Source organism: Oxyura jamaicensis, chromosome 3, assembly GCF_011077185.1.
Source record: "Oxyura jamaicensis isolate SHBP4307 breed ruddy duck chromosome 3, BPBGC_Ojam_1.0, whole genome shotgun sequence".
Lineage (NCBI taxonomy): Eukaryota > Metazoa > Chordata > Aves > Anseriformes > Anatidae > Oxyura > Oxyura jamaicensis.
The window spans coordinates 49,728,926-49,748,345 of NC_048895.1; the positions used below are offsets into that span (position 1 = coordinate 49,728,926).

A 19,420-nucleotide genomic window follows, 5' to 3' on the forward strand; every position below is an offset into this window, starting at 1 on the left:
TCTTTCTCCTCCTTCTCCTTCTCCTTCTCCTTCTCCTTCTCCTTCTCCTTCTCCTTCTCCTTTTCCTTCTCCTTCTCCTCCAGAGATAACTTACTAGTTTGTTTATTACAGCTCAGGAAGGACTGCCGAAAAAGTAAATATTTTCTTTAAAAACATTTAAAATATTTTTTTTTTCTTTCGTACAGGATCAGCATAATGCAGAGACACCCACTGAAAGTAAGTATGTTTGAAATTTATATTCAGATTTCTGCCAGTCTCGTATCATTTGGCTTTGGTGTTAACCCTCATGTTAAGAGTATGAACCATCTTATGTTTTTATGGGTGTTGGTTTTACAGAGGAAGACTTCAGAGAATGAGTATAATTGCATAGAGTGAAATCTTCAGATTGGTATTTTAAGAAATCCCCGACTTGCAAGAATATTTTGAAAAAAAAATACACTTTACACACTGGAAGGTTATTCTGTAGTAAAATGTACTGGATTTTGTACACAGTTTTATACTTCTACTGAACTGTACTTTTTTTTTTTTTTTTTTTTTTTTCCCTGAAATAAGAGAAAAGGACAAGAAAAAAAGGACAACTTCCATTTTAATAAATGCTATGGTTTTAGATTAGTGTTTGAAGAGTGTGCAGATGGAAAATACTGAGTCATTTTTCAAAATAAGTAACTTTTTTTAAGTGAATATTTTAGCAGTGTTGTCGGGAGAAGTTATATTCCTTCTTTGTCAGTGAAGTGACCAGATAAGCTTCATGTACAACAAACCCCTCCAAAACTTTCTTCCTTCTACCAGAGTCCTGAAAGTGAATCCCAGAACAGAACACATGAATTGTGAATAAGCTTCATGCTTTACTTACACTAGAATTCATACATGTGATACTAATACTTATTTTGTTTTCAACTATTTAGTCCCTGTTGAAGCCTGTCCAATTCACCATTTCTGAATGTTGGTTCTCCTGGGAGGAAAAGACATAGAACATAGCATTTTAAAAATGTTTGATTTTGTTCTCTGTAAAATAAAGTGATCCCTTCCAATAATTGAGAAATGTGATAAATAACCTCTCAGTTATTAAAGCATGTACACAGCTTCATAGCTTCTACAGTAATTAAACAGTAATTTTATGCAACATGAATGTTCATGCCTTTTTAAACTTTACTCATTTTCTGGAAAATTGTGCAACCAATAAACCAGCTCTAGGAACTTCAAAATAGGATACAAGAAAGCTTATAAAGAAAGAAAACCAAACAAAAAACACTGGGCCATACTTAAAGTGTAATGAAGACTGAAAATACATTTATGATTTTTAAATATCTTGAAGTGAATGTGAGTCATTACTGCAAAATCTATACTAATAAATACTAATAAATAACTTTTACTAATAAATAGCTTTTAATATGTTCAGTACCTCTTTGTACCTCTTTTAGTTCTATTCCAAAATCCAATAGAAAACTAGTAGTTTGCAGTAGATGTCTCCTTAAAGCCTGATATGAATATGTTGGGATGTTGGAGTACTTTTGTAGCTGTCACTATTAATTGATTCTGAAGTTAGTGCATCTCAGTAGCCAGATAGCTGTCTTTTCTGCTTATTCAAAATCTACTCAAGAATGGTAGAAATTGGTGCTAGAGTAATACCATGATAAACTTTTTAACAGTTATCATTCAAAATTTGTAAAAATCAGACAGTTGGCTGTTACAGTGGATAAAATCCTAAAAAGTGAGGTATCTTCACCAACACTCAGCAACATATCCTGAATGAGTGAGACACTTCTTAAATGTTTCAAAAGTAAAAAATTGAAAATGAAAAAAAATGAAAATGCAAAAATAAAAAAAATGCAGGAAAATCAAAAAAAAAAAAAAACCTTTTAATTCCATTCTGAAAAACTCTTTTTGTAGCCAAAATAGTCAGAAGAGAGAAAGCTGATGGCTTACCCTGTGGCTTAGGTAAGCTGGAGATGACTCCCATTCTTGCTCTTCTTTTGTATAAATCAATCAACTTTGCATCTATCATCTACTGGAGGATCTTTTTGCTTTGTTGTGAATTTGTATCAGCAAATATCATGAGAAGAGGTGAGAAATCTGTATGATACCTATACTGGTATGTTGTGTATGTCCGGAAAATATCACATGATAGTCTTGTGTTTTGTTTTACAACAAATTTTCTCGTGCTACAGAGAGCTGTGGACAGCTTCCTCCATGAGGTTCATGCTCTCGTAGCATAACAGAGGAAAATGTGGAAGTGGACGTGTTTACATCCTCTGACCTATAATACTAATAATTCACGTTACTACTGTAACAAAATCCTCTGTGCTGAGGTTAGGGTTTTCCTCACAATCTCCAGGTGATTTCAACTTGTGTGTTGTCATTTCTCTATGTAAAATACATTTATTACATCTTTATGTGTTAATAATCATTACTGGATTAAAAGACTGGAGCTCTATGCTTATATTAGGTGGTATGACTGCTTTTCTTTAAATAATACACTTCCTTTTAATGTCTTAATTAATTATTATCAAACCCTATTTCAAAAATTCATTTTAAAGGCAAAAATGTTGGGAAAGAAGGCTTACTAATAAATCTTGGTATAACGCTTTGCACTGCGTTATGCACTTTAGGTTGTGAGGGTTACTTCCTATTATTCCAAAATGATTCACTGAGATGTTCAATTCCACATAATATCTGCGAACATGAATCATGAACGAAGACTGAGAGAAATAGAGAAATATTATTTAAAATGTTTTATTTATCAGTATAGGATTTTTAATTCACATTTTATAATTCCTAAAAAAATCTCATAGTGTACAAAGTATGTGAATGAGGATTCAATAACTTTACGTCTGCAGAGCTTGGTTACAGGTCATCAGACAGCTGAATACATGGACAGTCTGATGTCAGGAAAGATCCTTCTCTTCACTTACAGCAGATTTGACAAGCCTTCCTATTGAGGACAGTGCTATTTTACAAGCAAATTTAAACATACAAATGAATCATTTTCTTGCTCTTCACTACCATTTGTGTTAGGAAAATTTCTCCTCTTATATTTGTTATAAAATAAAACAAAATAGGTTCAATATTCACATGAAACTTCTTAGCCTCATCAAGTCCATTGAAAACTTTTGCTATCGAGGTTCACCAAATCCAATTCATTTTTTTTTTTATAAAAATGTGGTGCATCACTGTCTTTCTCTAGAATGTCCTGAGTAGAAAATTATAGCTTTACAAATCTGCCAGAACAACAAAAAATGTCCTAAAACATATAATTACACTTAATTGTGCTCTGTAATAAAATGAATGTTCACAAATTTACACTTGCTCTGTCTGCTCTGTTTTTACCATAAAGCAGCTATATGCAAGATTAAGTGCTTTTCTATGATTCCTAATTGCTGTTGGTGCAGATGATTGTGAATCTGATGTAACGCATTCATGGTATCACATTATTCTCATGATTATATGTTATCTCACAGAAATCTTGCTGTTCCAGTATATTTATCCAGAAACATGATGACCCTAAAATACAGTCTGGAAATGACAAGATCAGAAAGTGAAATTTCAAATAAGCATGCTGGAATTATTCAGTGTACTGTTATTGTTATACATATGGGATATATTGAAGTAGTACACTTCAGATGTAGAATATTTTCTAGATATTTTCTCTGATTGTGTGGAGAATCTTTAAATTTTCCATAAAAGTGGCTAGAATTTGATGTTCTGTCGAAGTTGATAGCTGGAGTTACTTTCAGCTTTGCAGTATTATATAATGCTTTTTTCATAATGAAAATGTAATTTGGTTTAAGGCAGCTCAGATTTGATATTTCAGTTTCTTTGCACACATGAAGGGGAATAATGAACCTTGTCCCAGCAGAGTTTTTCATTAGTAGTTGGGTCCTTTCAAACTTGGCCTTGTTTCCTCATGTTACTTTCATGATCATTGTAAAGAAACCTCTAATCACATTTCTTTATAGTTGGAATGCATCTGCAATTTTTGTTCTTCTTCATTGTTTTCTGTGTTTTGTTGTAGACCTCTGTGTATTGTTGTTCCTTTCAGCATGTTTAACTAGTGTTCTCTCTCATTTTACAATCATCAGCAAAATAGCTTATTGTGCAAAATAATAGCTAAAATAGTGTAATATATATACATGTTCTGTTCATGATGGTAGAGTAATATTTTTGGTTAACTTTTTTCAGACCTCCATACTATTCTATCTATACATATACATACATATATCTATACATATACATACATCTAGGTCACTATCAAACACATTACCTTAATAATTTAAAATACACATGGTAATTTAGAGTATTTACAAGGCAACAAGTACAATGACTTTTTACCACATTTTGTGTCTGTACAATATAAAATACTTTCAGAGGATTACTTACCATATAATTTTCCCCATATAGGAATGCAAGGAACAGAGATGAACATAACTCTTCAGCTATCAGCACAGCATTGTAGGAAATTCATTCTTTTGCTGTCATATGTATTTGACTCAAATAGTTCTTTTCATTACCGTTTGTACAACAAACTGATGAGTTTGCCCCCTCACAGTGTTAACTTTGTGCTGCTGAATAACATGGTTTTAGAATAGAAATTGCTCAGTACTCCTAATTCAATTGTACTGCAGACTGTCCACCACTGAAAGGGGCTGACTCTCCTCTTTTCCCCACTCTTGGACTCTCTATCCTTTCCTTGCATCAGAACCAGTGATCACATGGGTCTTTGAGGACCCTTTGAAATTTTTGCTCTGAATGGGTAATTGCCATTTTTCTACATCTATTCCCATAAACCAGCTTGTCTGTCACTTTTTTACAAAAAATGAAGCAGAAGAATATTTTTCAATTTTGAAAAATTTTGAACCGTTTCTTTACAGGGTAGTATTATCGTGCCCTTTTCCATGTATTTGGCTAGCAGTCCATTCAATTCATAATTTTTGTGTTCTCCTGAAGAGCTAGTTCATGACTACAAATAGCCAGATAAAAAGTGTCCAGATACTGAATGTGTCAGCAGCCAAAATGTAGTCAGTTTGATGAGGGAGCTTGATTTACATTTAAGCATCTCAGTAAAAAGCCAGAACTTGAAAAATAATTAGGACTTATCAAAACAGCTTTTGATGTTAACTGTCTTAGAAATGTCTTCTAATTTTCTTAAGAACTTTACTCTTTCTAATAACTCTGGATTGTCATGCAGTACATTTTTTTCTTACCATAAAAATAGGGATTTGTGTAATAAACTCTGCTAATCTGTATTTGTATGCTACTCTTTCCTTTTTTCCCCTTTTTAGATTTACTATTTGAGTTTTTATGTTGCTTTGCTCTTAGTTCATCTGATTTTATTTTTTGTCTTTTTTGTTGTTGTTGCAGAGGGAGGTTTTAGTATTACTTCTATACTTGAGTGTTTTAACTTATTCATCAAGTTACTTTTTTTCCTCTTGGTCTTGATTGCAGCATTAATCTTTGTTGTTTGAGTTCTAGGTAGTATCAAGTTCTTGAATTTCAATGTGCTCTGCCATTTTCTAAAGATCTTTGCCATGTTTAACTTTATAATATGCTTACATTATATCCCTGTGTATTTCATTAGTATTTGCATTTGTTCAAGGAATAAATTGTATGATAATTACAGGCAATTATTTTCTGGAATTATCTTCCATATGTCAGTCTTAAAATACTAATTTATACTGAGCAGCTCTTAAGATTTGCTTCAAATTTATTTATAGTCTTATTTCATAAATTATATTTTCACTATAACACCTAGTGTTAGCAGTTTCTCATAGCTGTAAGTGTCACTTCTTGCATATAAGGTATGTAAGCAGTTTGTTTTATTTTTTTCTTATATTTCTCTATGGAGCCAGGAAGCTCTGAACAGAATATTCTTTGGAATACATGGATAAAAAAGGATAAAATATGACATTTTGATGTCATATGACATTTTTCTAGTGGGGAAAATTCAGCCATTTTGTTGACACTGCTTTTGCTTTCCTTTAGTTGTACTGGGAGGGCTAAGGTTTCCTCTGGCCCCAGTCTGCATCCATAATCAACATAAAGGTTAATGTATTGACTTTTAAATAATGTGGAACATATATTCTGTTTGAAGGCAGAAGAGATCTATTGACCCAATTGATTCTGAACAAGTCTATTGATAGTATTCTATCACTGGTGTTCAAAATGAAGAGAAACATTGAGCTGCAGGAAGATGACAATGGCATAAGGCATAGTTCAGATCTGGTGACCCTTTCTGTGACAGGCAGATTTGCAAGCCACTGTGGTTATTTCACTAAAGGCCTGAAAGCTGTATTAACTTATATCTAAGAAAAAGCCTAGGTTTCCCAGCTTTCAAAAAGTTTTTCCATACTGTAATGGAGAGAAAAAGGTCTTTGGCACATTTCATAGAATCATAGAATCGTCTATGTTGGAAAAGACCTTCAATATAATCAAGTCCAACCATCAAGCTGACCTACCAAGTCCCATCACTAAACCATGTCCCTTAGTGTTGTGTTCACACATCTCTTAAATACCTTCAGGAATGGAATGGGGACTCCACTGCTTCCATGGGCAGCCTGTTCCAATACTTCAACACCCTCTCTGAGAAGAAACTCTCCCTAATATCTAATATCGAATCTGAATCCCGCCTCCCGCCCTCCCCCCCCCCAGCACAACTTGAGGCTGTTTTCTTGTATCCTATCACTTGTCACCTGAGAAAAGAGACTGACACCCTCCTTGCTGCAACCTCCTTTCAGATAGTCAGAGAGAACGATAAGGTCTGCCCTCAACCTCCACTTCTCAAGACTAAATCTCAAGTCCCTCAGTCACTCCTCAGAAATCTAATTTTCTGACATCTCCTTACATTACACTACTTTTAATTCTTGAAAAAGAGTTGCAAAAATAATTTAGAGCCATCTATCCAGTAAACTCATTATTCAGCAGATTGCTGTATGTTTCACTGATAATGAAATATTACAAAGTGTATTTAAATATAAATTATGCATTTTTCTAATTAGCTTTCTCATTTGCAAAAACCTGTTTGGATATTACCTCATGTTTTTCCTTAGGAAACATTCTGATTTAATAGCTGTTAATGTTTGAACTGTTCTGTTAATCTCAGCTATTCTGAGCTCTCCTCAAAACTTCTTCTTGGAGAAGACTAAACATCTACAAAAATTCAGATGAATCTCACAGAATAAAGGCAGAGAAAGGAGATATTTCAATGCAAATTTAAATGTTATTAAATGATTACAAAATGTTTCTACATGACAATTCTGTGTTAATATTTTGGTATGCATATGACAATAGTTCAGATTTTTCTACAAGAAAATAAATGTAATATTGTTCAAATTAACTTCTATTAACAAGTAGTTGGACAGACTTGTGTGTGTAGTATCAAAGGAGCACTACCTAAGTACCAGCAGCAAAACTAGGTCTTTATGTCCTCACTCATATATTTTTTGTCTTCTGGGGGTTATAAAAAATTATGTCATACTGCCACACCAGCTTTTCACTGAACAGAAGCTTTGGACAAATTGTTGCATTTTTCTTACATGCTCATTTCAGATGGAGGCAACAAGAACCTATACAGAATTGTTTCAGTCATCTTTTGAACTTTTTATTTTAATGTATTTATTTATTTATTTATTTTAACTCTTAAGATGTATGGAAAATACCCTGATAATTTTAGGATAATTCTTCAAAATAAATATAATCTTACTTTGATGTACATAGTATTAGTGTATTGAATCTGTGTTTCTTCTTATTTCTGCAGACGAATTGCATGAAAATATTAGTTCTGATGCAAAACAAATGTCAGAAACAGCTGATACTGATATGAACAGCCAGAGAGAGGATAAATCAAAGGAAGAAGTCAAGTCAGAAATTACTTCTGTTTCCAAGGAAACCTGGATTAGCTTTGAAGACTTCTGTGTTTGTTTCCAGTAAGAAACAGAGGTTTTGTGTTGTATTCTTTAAAATGTATGGTATAATGATGATAAAATGTGAAAGGTGACTATATAAAACCTGTTTCTTCTCAACAGATCTTTTATGTATAACTATCCTTCCTTTCAGGGTAGTCCCATGGCTTCAGACCAGAATTACTGTCTCTATTGGCAATGAATCTTTAGGTGCAGCCCCAGGCTGTCTTGGGTGTGCCCTCCAGAGCACTGCAGAGAACACAGCCATCAGCTTCATGAAAAGTATTACACACTGTATGTAATGTGGGTAGAACATGGTGGGTCATGGAGCACATAGCAATTCAGGTGCTCTCATCTGACACATCAGACACTGGTTGGCACCAGTCTGTGAACGTTACAATTCTAAAGCATTAAAAGTTGTTGAAATCTTCTGTATTTGAAAGGGAAAAAAATCTGAATGTCACATTTTTACTCACACTTAGCACTTGGCATTATGCTTGTGGAGCATATAAAGCATAGACAAGATGGATCAAAACAAGTGCAACATTTACATTGCACATCAGCCCTTAGGTAAGATTTTGTTTTCCCACTACTTCAGAACTTACTCCAGAAAATAACCTTTGTATTCTCCCACCAATTTTAAAATTTCTGATACAGCCTTCAAAATTAAAAAAAAAAAAAGAAGAAAAAAAAAAAGGAAGCAAAGACTTTATTTTTAATTCAAAATCCTTCCAACGGTGTGACATGGAGTGTAAAATATGGACTCTTAAACTTGTTAGCCAAATGTTAAAATAGTGTTGACATTTTGTAGACTACAGTAATATTAAACAAAAACAAGCCTTTGTCAGTTTCTTAAATTCCTGTCCTAAGTGCATTTGAGTTAAGATTTTTACAGTGTACTGGTATAGCGTTTGTTACCAAAAGCATCTCAGTTCACCTTTGAAGAATTTATCACAATTTAGGTGCCTAACATTTTAATTTTTACCGGTCAGTTCTGTTGAAAGCATTTCCTTATCTGACTAGTCTATATCTCCAATACCATCAAAATGAGATGAATGTTCAGAGTTTGTATCACCTTTGGGAAATCAGAAAAACTCTGGTCATTGTAGGAATTGATACATCAGCAATAAATCATGAATAAAATATCTGAGTAATCAAAACATTTATTTTATGTAAGGCATTGGACTTCACATTCAATATCATCCATCCTAAATTAACACTGAAGCCAAAACATTGTCCTTGGTTAAATCAAGGTCAGAATATATATATACTTTTTATCAGGAATTGTGATAACGTTTCTGAAAGTAAGCCGTCACCAGTTAATTGAAAAAGGTGTTAATAAACTTTACAAAAGAGTTCTACCTTACCGTGAAATACTTCATAGAAAACTTCATTACAGTAATTTTTAGGCATGGAAATTATTAAGTAATATTAGCTTTTTACAATTCATAAGATTACAGATTAATAGGACAAATTAGTGGGTTGACCTCCAGTGGACTGCACTTTATAAGTACAGAAAAAGTATAAATTAATATCAGCTGCTTTCTCCAGAGATGAATTGTACTGACCTTTTATGAAGCAAAAAATACTGAATCATTTATGAGAAATAGCTGTGAGTGATTTATGGAAGATTATAATGCATTTACTAAGTAAAATTAGTATCTTATGCAATGAAAAAGACATTTACCTGAAATATGTCATTTATACTAAGATTTTCTGACTTTTTGTTTTGTATTGTTTTCTTCCTAGGAACCTATATGTTTTCCATAAGCCACACACATATGCTTATAATTACCAGAAGACAGATTTTAAGGTATATGACTATATTAAGTTTGTATGTACTTTTAAAATTTTTTGTCAAAACTTTACATAATTCGATAGTACATATTTCCTAAATTACATTGAACTGCAATTACTGAAAAAATAATAACACCTTAGGATTATTACAGTCAATGTAATGATGATGTTTGCTACAAAATACCCAGAAGTGTTTCATTGTGTTTAAGACAAGGGGAAAAAAATGTGGTGGATTGCTATTGCAGAATAATTCAAAACATATTGAATAAGTAAATCATAAAAGGTGGTAGTGAGAGTATGTTTTAGAGTGAAACACATCTCTATCCGTTCTTTATCTTGAATGAAATCTGCCTCATAGCAATTTAGAGACTTTTCTAAATTAATTTCAATAATGATTCAGCTTCAAATCCCCTCCTCAGTTCTCATTCATCTTCACCTGTCACCTAGTACCCAAATCAGGGGTCTGTTCAACTTAGCCCTCCATTTTCTCTTTACATACTAAGTCCTATGATCAGGTTCTGATGCAGAACTAACCCTCAGTTACACTGAAATCACAATATCTTTTTAAACCTGCCATTAGTTCTTATTACCAGAATGTTATTCAACACATCTGAATATCCTGTTCCAGCTCTAGTTGCATGCTGTAACTGTAGTGCAATTACACAGTACTGTTTAAAGCATAAACTCCAAGGATGAATTTAATGTAGAATTCTGTATTGAGAAAGTTAACTACATGGATTGTGCTTTATAACTGTAGTGCCTCTACACCTCTCTGTATTTATAATCAAATCATAACAAGTTTTATCAAAAATTACATGATATACTTCCACTAGCCATAATCAAATGGAGACTATATAACCTTCTGTGCTGTTGTGCTAAAAACATATATAATCACCCTTTGCTATAACATCATTCTATTTTTTACATTGATAAGCATGAGGTGTTTACACTATTAGGTAAATTCTGTATCAGCATTATAAAAAACACTTTTATATTATGCTATAAAACTAACTGGAATTGTATTCCAAGATCAAACACCAAAAATGTATTTATATGTCTTTAGGAAAAAGCTGACATATTAAAAGAGTTCTGAAGCAAAGCTTATTCACCTTCAGATTTTGAAGAATATCTAGGAACTGCAGCGTCATTCTACAGTTTTTGATATTTGAACAAGAATTATCTATTAAAATTGAGAGTGAAAATGCTACCTCCATATATAATGAGACAGAATCACTTATGTTTACCAATTAAAAGAGCCCTTATTTCTTATAAGCTTACTGAACCTAACTAGAGTCAGGAAGCTGCAACACAAAACAACCATTTTGTTCTTCTGTTAAATGCTGTTTGTCTAGGGGAACTACTGAAGTACTACATGCAAAGAAAATCATGTAAAAGTAGATGAATTCTCATTCAAGAAAATTTTACGTTTTCTTTTATCTCCTAACCGAACAGTATGGTTTATATATGCAGCATGAGGCTCTGGGCTCGAATGATGTCTCCTGTTTGGAGGAAATAAGGATGATTAATTTCTTCCTTTTCATACCGTATCTATTGTCATATCCAAAATCTAATGCTTTTTATACGTCTGAACAGGCAATATTCAACAAAAATGAAAGATAGTAAAAAATGAAAGATATGAAAATGTCTTTTTTCTGTACAGTCTACTGATGATCGAGTCCTCTATTATTTACTTGTGGACAGTCTGATGCCCATTGAAATACTGGTTAGTTTCTCTGCATTAGTACGCTGGGACATTGGAGGTAAGGCCAATGCAGGAAAGCGTATGTTAATGTTTAATATGTTTATGCCATTGAGTTTAGCCAGTGAGTATTTTGGCATAGCTTAGCATTAAATAGTAAGATAGATTCTTGGTAATACACTAAAAGTCTAAGCAAAGTTTTCTTGTTACTTCATATTGAAAATAAATATTTTCTTGAAAGGATCCCCTTATTGTATATTATGTTTTGATGCATGCATTCATCAATATCTTTCTGATATGGATTTCCTTGTGTTTCTTAGTCATTGTGTTTTTTGTTTGTTTTTTAATCTACATAATTTTCATTCTTGAAAGCCACTTTATGCCTGAGCTGATAAAAATGCAGTAAAGTTAGTAACATGACTAGAGATGATTTTTGAACTGATTTTTAAACCAATGCACAGTAAGATCATTTAAAGGTGGATTAGTTCAAAATCCAAAAGTTTGGATGACTTAAATAAAAATTACTTGAATTCTATGGGAATCATAGAATAACATACAGTAAAGCTAATGAATATTATGACGATCAGTTTAAGTTAAAAAGACATTTAAACATCAGGTATAGACATAATTTTAGTGCTTCAGGAGTACAGCAGCTAGAACCAAAAGAAATCTTAAAAACAAAACAAAACAACAACAACAACAACAATACCAAAACCTAATCAACCTGTTAAAATAACTAAACTATAATATGAATATAAGCTTTGTATGGGTGTTAACTTTCTTTGCAAGATAACAGAATATACATTCTAAAAGTTTTGAGAGCATCTTTAAGTGACTTGGAAGATATCAAACTTATACATTCTTTCAATGCCTTTTTTTAGCCATGGTTTTCTAGTAAATATGACAAATTAGCTATATTCTGTGTAACATGAGTATTTTTAATGTCTGTTTTTCTGTTCTTTATCAAAGCCTATATACTAATCTCAGTGACAGTAAGGTAGATATATATTCACATAAATGTATTTGTATTAATTTTTAGTGTTAAGCCTTCCCTTTAATTGTGTTTGTTTGTTTGTTTTGGTGTTTTTTTTTTGTTTTTCTCTCTTATCATAGCTACTAAACAAGAAGCTTCTAGTACTTCAAAGGCAATGCTGATGGTTGAACATTTCTCTTGGAAATGTGCAACTCCTGGGGAGCTTGTGCTGAAGATGCATACATATGCAACCAAAGCTACTGTGTTAAATCTTCCTGTCGGGTATGTATGAGCCTTCATTTCTAAAGGCTTCTTTATGCTTAGGGATTGAGATGATTTTTACTTTACATAGTAACAAAGGTTTTATTTCCTAAAATATAAGTTTTTGAAATATAAAACTCTTTGATAGCTAAGATTTGGTAAGTCTTCAAAATTGCTAGGAATTTAAAATAATTAACCAAGTCCTTATAAAGATTTTGAACTTTTTGCTCTTGTTTAAGAGTACTTAGCAAGACAAATCTCGTTTGTTAGTTTATATGTTTTAATACAAAAGTATTATGAACTACAATACAAATTATACTTAACATTATTTCTAACTAGAATGACTTTGAGATATTTCTCAAAATGCCAACAAAAATATAAAGATTGGGATTTTTAGTGGAACTGTGAAAGAATAAAGCAGGAGCTCCATAGCTTTTCTTGAAATAGGATTTATGAGCCATGAAAGGAGAAATTCTGAGGGCATCCAAGAAGCCTTGCATAGCTTACATCACATTCTAAAGTTGTTTCAAGACTGTATTACTAGTGCTTAATGTAATTTATTTTTCACTGTATGTAACTCCATATATGTAGTGTAGAGCATCGCCTGATTATTAAAATAAATAGATAAAAGGCAAAAGCCTTTGATATTTGTTAGTTTCTGAAAATGTTTCCAGTGAAAGAAGATGACATCACTGTATCTTGCCCTAAGGAGGAAGCTGCTGACTAATTCATTGAGGCCTTTTACATTTCCAAAAATAGAGACACGCCAGTTTTATCTCAAAAAAATGACACAAAATGTATTTGAAAAGTAATGATCTGAACTTTCAGCTTGCTTTATTTTCTGCTCTCCTAAGATAGTTTATCTTTCTTAAAATATAAATCAGTATCATGCTACATACTTAGAGTACAACAAAATGTACGTTAGAGAACTAAGAGTATATATCAAATGTGTCATATATTTTAAATCCCTTAAAACAACAACAACAACAAACAAATAAATAGGCATAGAGAAAAAAAAAAAAAACACAACACTAGCATGTTGATATTAAAATTAGATCTTTAATAGAGCCCTCTAATTGTCTGAATTTAGATTACTATAGAAAGGATACTATTTTGATTGTAGGTTAGTTCTTTGGCACTTGCATTTCCTAAGCATAGTTTCCAAATTTGCATAACCCTGTCCTCTGTGAAGCCAAAATAAGTTCTTCTTACACCTGCAAACTTCAAAGCTACTAGAGATACAGGCAATTCTAAAAGTTAAGCATTCCACTTTTGATTCTCTCCTCTATTCAGGCTTTCAGTAAGCCTTAATTTACAGCAGGTGTGGGAAACAAATGGACTTATTGACTGCTCCCCCATTTCTTTCCAAATGAGAAATGAGTTTCTCAGCCTGGAAGGCAGTTTCTTCCCTCTGCCTCTTAGTTGCCAGGGGGCACCTCACATTTCACTTCAAACAATATATGATTAAAAAAAATATTTTGGGATGTGGTTAGCAATATAAGTCTCCTTTCTTATTCTCACTGCTGTATTTCTGTTTAAAACAACGTTGCAGCTTTTACGAACCTACTGAGCTAAATGCCATTCTGACAATGATATAAGACCATGAAATTTCACTGTTTAATGGCAGCAGATTTCTCAAGTATTTCAAAGGGACTGTAGGAAACTACTCACTGGAGAGAGGAGCTTGAGACCACAGTGTTGTATAACCATAGTTGGGAATATTTTGATTTATGATTGGAACCTGTTGTAGGGTATGGTGAGCTAAACAAGAATGGGATGAGCATATGCCAATAACAAATACTGAATTTCTGTTGTTTGCCACCTGAGTAGATATTGGTTGGATGGTTTGGCCTACAGTTGCTACACAAAGCCACCAATCTGAAAAGTTCATCTACCAAGCGTCTGGTAAATTTTTCTGTTTTTTACCACTGCAAACATGGAAATTATGGTCTAAGTTATTTTTATGACCAGAACATTTATTTTCCTATCAAATTTTTCTAAAGGAAATGTGTTTTTAAGTGTAGCTACCTGACTGAGGGATTTTGGGTGTATCCAAAAGAATTATTGAAATCCTGTATTTTGATATAGAAAAGAGAGTAAAATCTAATAAATAAACAAACAAAATAGTGACTTTTCTGATTTTACCTACAGCCTATATCCGGAAGTACTTGCAAAGAAAGAAATTAGAAATGTGGCATTTGAAGAGCTAGAAAAATCTAGGAAAGGATTCCATTTTTACCAAATGTTTGTATGAAAGGAAAAAATGTAAGATTTACTATGACTTTAAAACACTTTAAAACAAAACTTTTTTTTTTTTTTTTTTTTTAATGTAGGCGACACATACTGCTATTCACAGTAAATTCTCCCATAGGATACCATATTCATCTCTGTAGCATGGTGCCGTGTGTTTTTGGAGAAGAGGATGCTGTGATTCCAAGTCTAGAAAAGGTATGCATAGCAAGAACTTGTCAAACATCATGCTAAAGCTGTTTCTGACTGTTATTTAGTTTTAAAGTGAAGTACAGTTGGATCTTCATTTAGTTATTATGTTTCAGTATGAAATAGATGAATAGATAGAAGAAATATGTTTTATAACAAGTACCAAGCTGGATTTTGCAACAGCTGTCTTGTATAAATGTGGAAGTAAGCATCAGATAGTATAGTAGTTTGCACAGAAGAGCAGCGTGGAATGGAATACTCAAAGTACTCTTGCTGAAATACATATGTCAGAGATAGTGTATAACCTATCTGTTGGAGGCATGTGGTAAAATACATGTATGAATATCATTCCATATTCCAACATACCTGTCTAGTAAAAATAAATTGTTACATCAATAAAATTTTTGTCCCATGAGATCACATATTACTCACTGAGTCCCAGAGTAGCTTTTATCCCTAAAATAAACAATTGATTCAAGCGACTTTTCATTACTGAGATAAGAGGCCATGGGGAGTAATTACTACAGCTTTTGGTCTTTGTTGCATACATTCCAGACAGACATCACTGCCATTTGTATTTTCAAGATTTCTTTGGCAAGCACTATGCCCAAATATTTGGCATGGACAGATGGGGAGGGAGTGTAGCAGTAATATAAAATTAAAAGATGAGTATAACAACAAATTTATATAGCAATGTAGATCCTCCTGGGCAAGCTCTGGAAGTGTGGGATCCATGAGTAGACAGTGGTGTGGATTGAGAACTGGCTGGATGGCAGAGCTCAGAGGTTTGTGCTCAATGGTGCTGAGTGTAGTTGGAGGCCTGTGGCTAGTGGTGTCCCCCAGGGGTCAGTACTGGGTCCACAGCTATTCAACTTATTCATCAGTGACCTGGATGAAGGGACAGAGCATACCCTCAGCAAATTTGCTGATTATACAAAGCTTGGCAGAGAGGCTGACATAACGGAAGCCTGTGCGGCCATTCAGAGGGACCTGGACGGGCTAGAGAGTTGGGTGGAGGGGAACCTCATGATGTTCACCAAGGACAAGTGCAGGGTGCTGCACGTGGGGAGGAACAGCCCCAGGCACCAGTACAGGTTGAGGTCTGACCTGCTGGAGAGTAGCTCTTCAGAGAGGGACATGGGGGTTGTGGTTGACAACAGATTAACCATGAGCCAGCAGTGTGCCCTTGTGGCCAAGAAGGCCAATGTTATCCTAGCCTGCATCAGGAGGAGTGTGGACATCAGGTCAAGAGAGGTGATCCTCCCCCTCTACTCAGCCCTGGTGAGTGCACACCTGGAATATTGTGTCCAGTTCTGGACTCCCCAGTACAAGATGGACATAGAACTTCTAGAGAGGGACCCACGTAGAGCCACAAAGATAATTAGAGGATTGGAGCATCTGTCTTAGGAGGAAAGACTAAGCAAGTTGGGCCTATTTAGCCTCAAGAAGAGGAGACTGAGAGGGGAACATATTGACCTCTATAAATAGCTGAGGGGACAATGTAGAGGATGGGGCCAAACTCTTCCCAGTGGTGACCAGTGATAGGACAAGGGGTAATGGGTATAAATTGAACCACAGGATGTTACTTTGCCATATGAGGAAGAACTTATTTAGAGTTGGGTGACAGAGTACTGGAACAGGCTGCCCAGAGAGTTTGTAAGGTCTCCTTCTTTGGAGATATTCAAAATCCGCCTGGATGCAATCCTGTGTAACATGCTCTAGGTGAGACCCTGCTTGAGCAGGGGGGTTGTTAGATTAGATGGAGGTCCCTTCCAACCCCAACAATTCCCTGATTCTGTGAATCAGGGTCCTAATAATTGGACGTTAAAACAGCTTAGGTAAATTTACAATGTTTATTGTAGCAAAGAAGTTTAAGCATGAGAAGCTGTAGCATTAAAAAAAATGACTTTTGGCTAGACTATTCCCTTTACAGCAGGAAATTGTCCACATTTTTGCACAGAAATCCTGATGAAGATTAATGATGACTTAGGCAGCATGTATTTGGACTTTTTTCAGGAAGACACAAATATTCATCTATACCCTTTTATAATAGAAAAGATGCTGTGCATTTCAGATGACAGCAGTCATCAATAGAAAGTTTATATGTGCATCTTATTTTTAAATAAATGTTCTAGAACTAAAGATATAGGAAAAATAAAATCCATAATAGATATGCATTATGCTACTTGTTATAATGTTGTAATATTTGCATTCCAATAGCTAAAGTCAGTGAAATTTTGCATGTTTTGAATTTTGATTAAATTTAAATTTGGAATACATAACTGATTTTATGGTTTATAAAATTAGTAACAATGAGTTGATTTAGGACAAATTTTATACTTCAGCACAGGAAAAAAGTCCTTATATACTGTCACAGCCTACAAATGAAACAAAAGAAAATCTTAGAACAATCTTGCTAACAATGGTTGATTTTCTGCTCTTTCCCCAGGAGAGCTTCAGATTTATAGAACAAGCTACAGCAATCCTGAAAGCTATTGGTAATGTGATAAATAATTTCAGCAATAAGCCTGAACTTTGCGAAGCCTTGAAGGAATTGAAGCTAGCTCACTGTCCTCCTGGCCTCCAGGGTACTGGAATGGCTGAAGAGCACTTCAAGGTGAATAATTTTAATGAACATGTATGTAAAGGCTACAGAAGTCAGATAATGGCTTAACGTTGTCTACTTCAAACCGATGACTATACTTGTAAAAAGGACATCACAACACTTTAAAATGTAGCATTCATTATTAAAGGAATGCATAAATGAAACTTGTAACAGTGTACCATAATTATCTTCTCTTAATATGAACACCTTTTAGTATGTGCGCTATGTGCTCTAAATTTTAGCTTCTAGTTTTGTCAGTTTCATTAGGCAGTCTGGGGCACGAAACATCAGCAATTTAATTATATGTCTTAAGTGTTGATTTAGACTGTAGATACAGCATATGTTACTGTAGACATTAATGAATTTTTGTTTCACACACGGTATTTCCAAGTTTATTTTGTGTTGTTTTGAAACTGCCACATTCTTATTTCACTTTTATGCTGTGTGTATGTGATTAATTCAGTGGTCTTTGTACACATGATTAAAAAGTTACACTTTCTGTGTAGACCTCTGTATACTGTAACTTTTCAATATTATGAAGAGAGTACAACAAAAATCCAATATAAGTAGTACTGCTAGAGCTTTTTTTTTTTTTTTTTTTTTTTTTTTTTTTTCAGCCAATGCTTTATATATTCCAGTTTCACTTTCATCAAGGTACTGGAAAGTTCACACAGTTTTGATTGTTTATTTTAGAAGACTGAATAGAAGGAAGGGCACCATATTCTTAAAATCAATGATATTAAAAAAAATAGAACACCTAAGCCATTTTTTTTATATATATATAAATGCTTGATATCAGGCTCAAAATCAGCAAAAGAGGGGAACTATAAACAGTTCCAGGTGCATCTCTTATGAAAGAGACAATTTTTATGCCAAGTCCAACATGGACTCTCTGCATTTGGACTTGCATTGCATTGGACGCTCTCCCATGTCCAAAAAGTCCTCTCTGAAATGGAAAATGCAAATTTTAAATGTTTTTACTACTATGAAATGTGTAAAACTTAGGGACTTGAAGAAAAATTTAAGAGGCATCGCTCTTCTCCCCTCACAAAACCAGTATATATATTTGTAAAGGAATAAGAAAAAGAAACAAACAAAAAAAAATATAAAAAATAAAAAACATAAAATAAATGAGAGGCACTGAATTAGCCAACAGTGATTCATGAACAAAAATATGGAAATAATATATCTTTAATGTAAACAATGAAAAATGATTATGAATATAAACAAAAGTAGTTTCTCTCTTCACCAATGTTAAGTTTTTCAAAGAAAGTTCTTATTAACGTTACTATACATAACTTGAGATAAAATGTTTCCAGGGAGCAGAACAATTTGGAAATACGGACCATGAAAGAGAAAAGTTATCAGATAAATATTTATCCATTGAGTTATTACTCTGTTCTTTAATTCAAATTGTGAGACAGGCTCTGAAAAAACACACACTAAAATTTGTAATCTAGCTAGGGATGGAAAAAGGGACTGGATTTCTGTTTTTTAAAGAGCATCATGGTGTTGAGAATAAAAACATCAGTAGTCCTATAAATAAGACACCCCTTATACTTAAATAAGTTTTCCCCTTTCATCCATCAGTATATTCTTTTAATAGTGGTACCATCGATTAATTCAGTATGCCCATTTAGTTGTTTGTCTCTGTTCTAAAACCTCTAATAAGAGTACCATTTGTCATGATGGTAATTGTGTGTTCTGAGACAATCAGCTCACTTTACATAAACTGATAAACTATTTTGGGA

The 19,420-nt window shown here is 33.5% G+C and overlaps 1 protein-coding gene across 2 annotated transcripts in view; it reads left to right on the top strand.

The window, feature by feature from the left end:
• Window positions 1-19,420, top strand: part of ADGB (androglobin) — a 113,816-nt gene that overhangs the window by 50,154 nt on the left and 44,242 nt on the right. For both annotated transcript variants that reach the window (XM_035321928.1, XM_035321929.1), the window contains 7 exons: window positions 186-216; window positions 7,751-7,919; window positions 9,645-9,708; window positions 11,353-11,452; window positions 12,505-12,646; window positions 14,959-15,073; window positions 17,514-17,681. In XM_035321928.1, coding sequence (XP_035177819.1) covers window positions 186-216; window positions 7,751-7,919; window positions 9,645-9,708; window positions 11,353-11,452; window positions 12,505-12,646; window positions 14,959-15,073; window positions 17,514-17,681 — 789 coding nt within the window. The remainder of the gene's footprint in view (window positions 1-185; window positions 217-7,750; window positions 7,920-9,644; window positions 9,709-11,352; window positions 11,453-12,504; window positions 12,647-14,958; window positions 15,074-17,513; window positions 17,682-19,420) is intronic.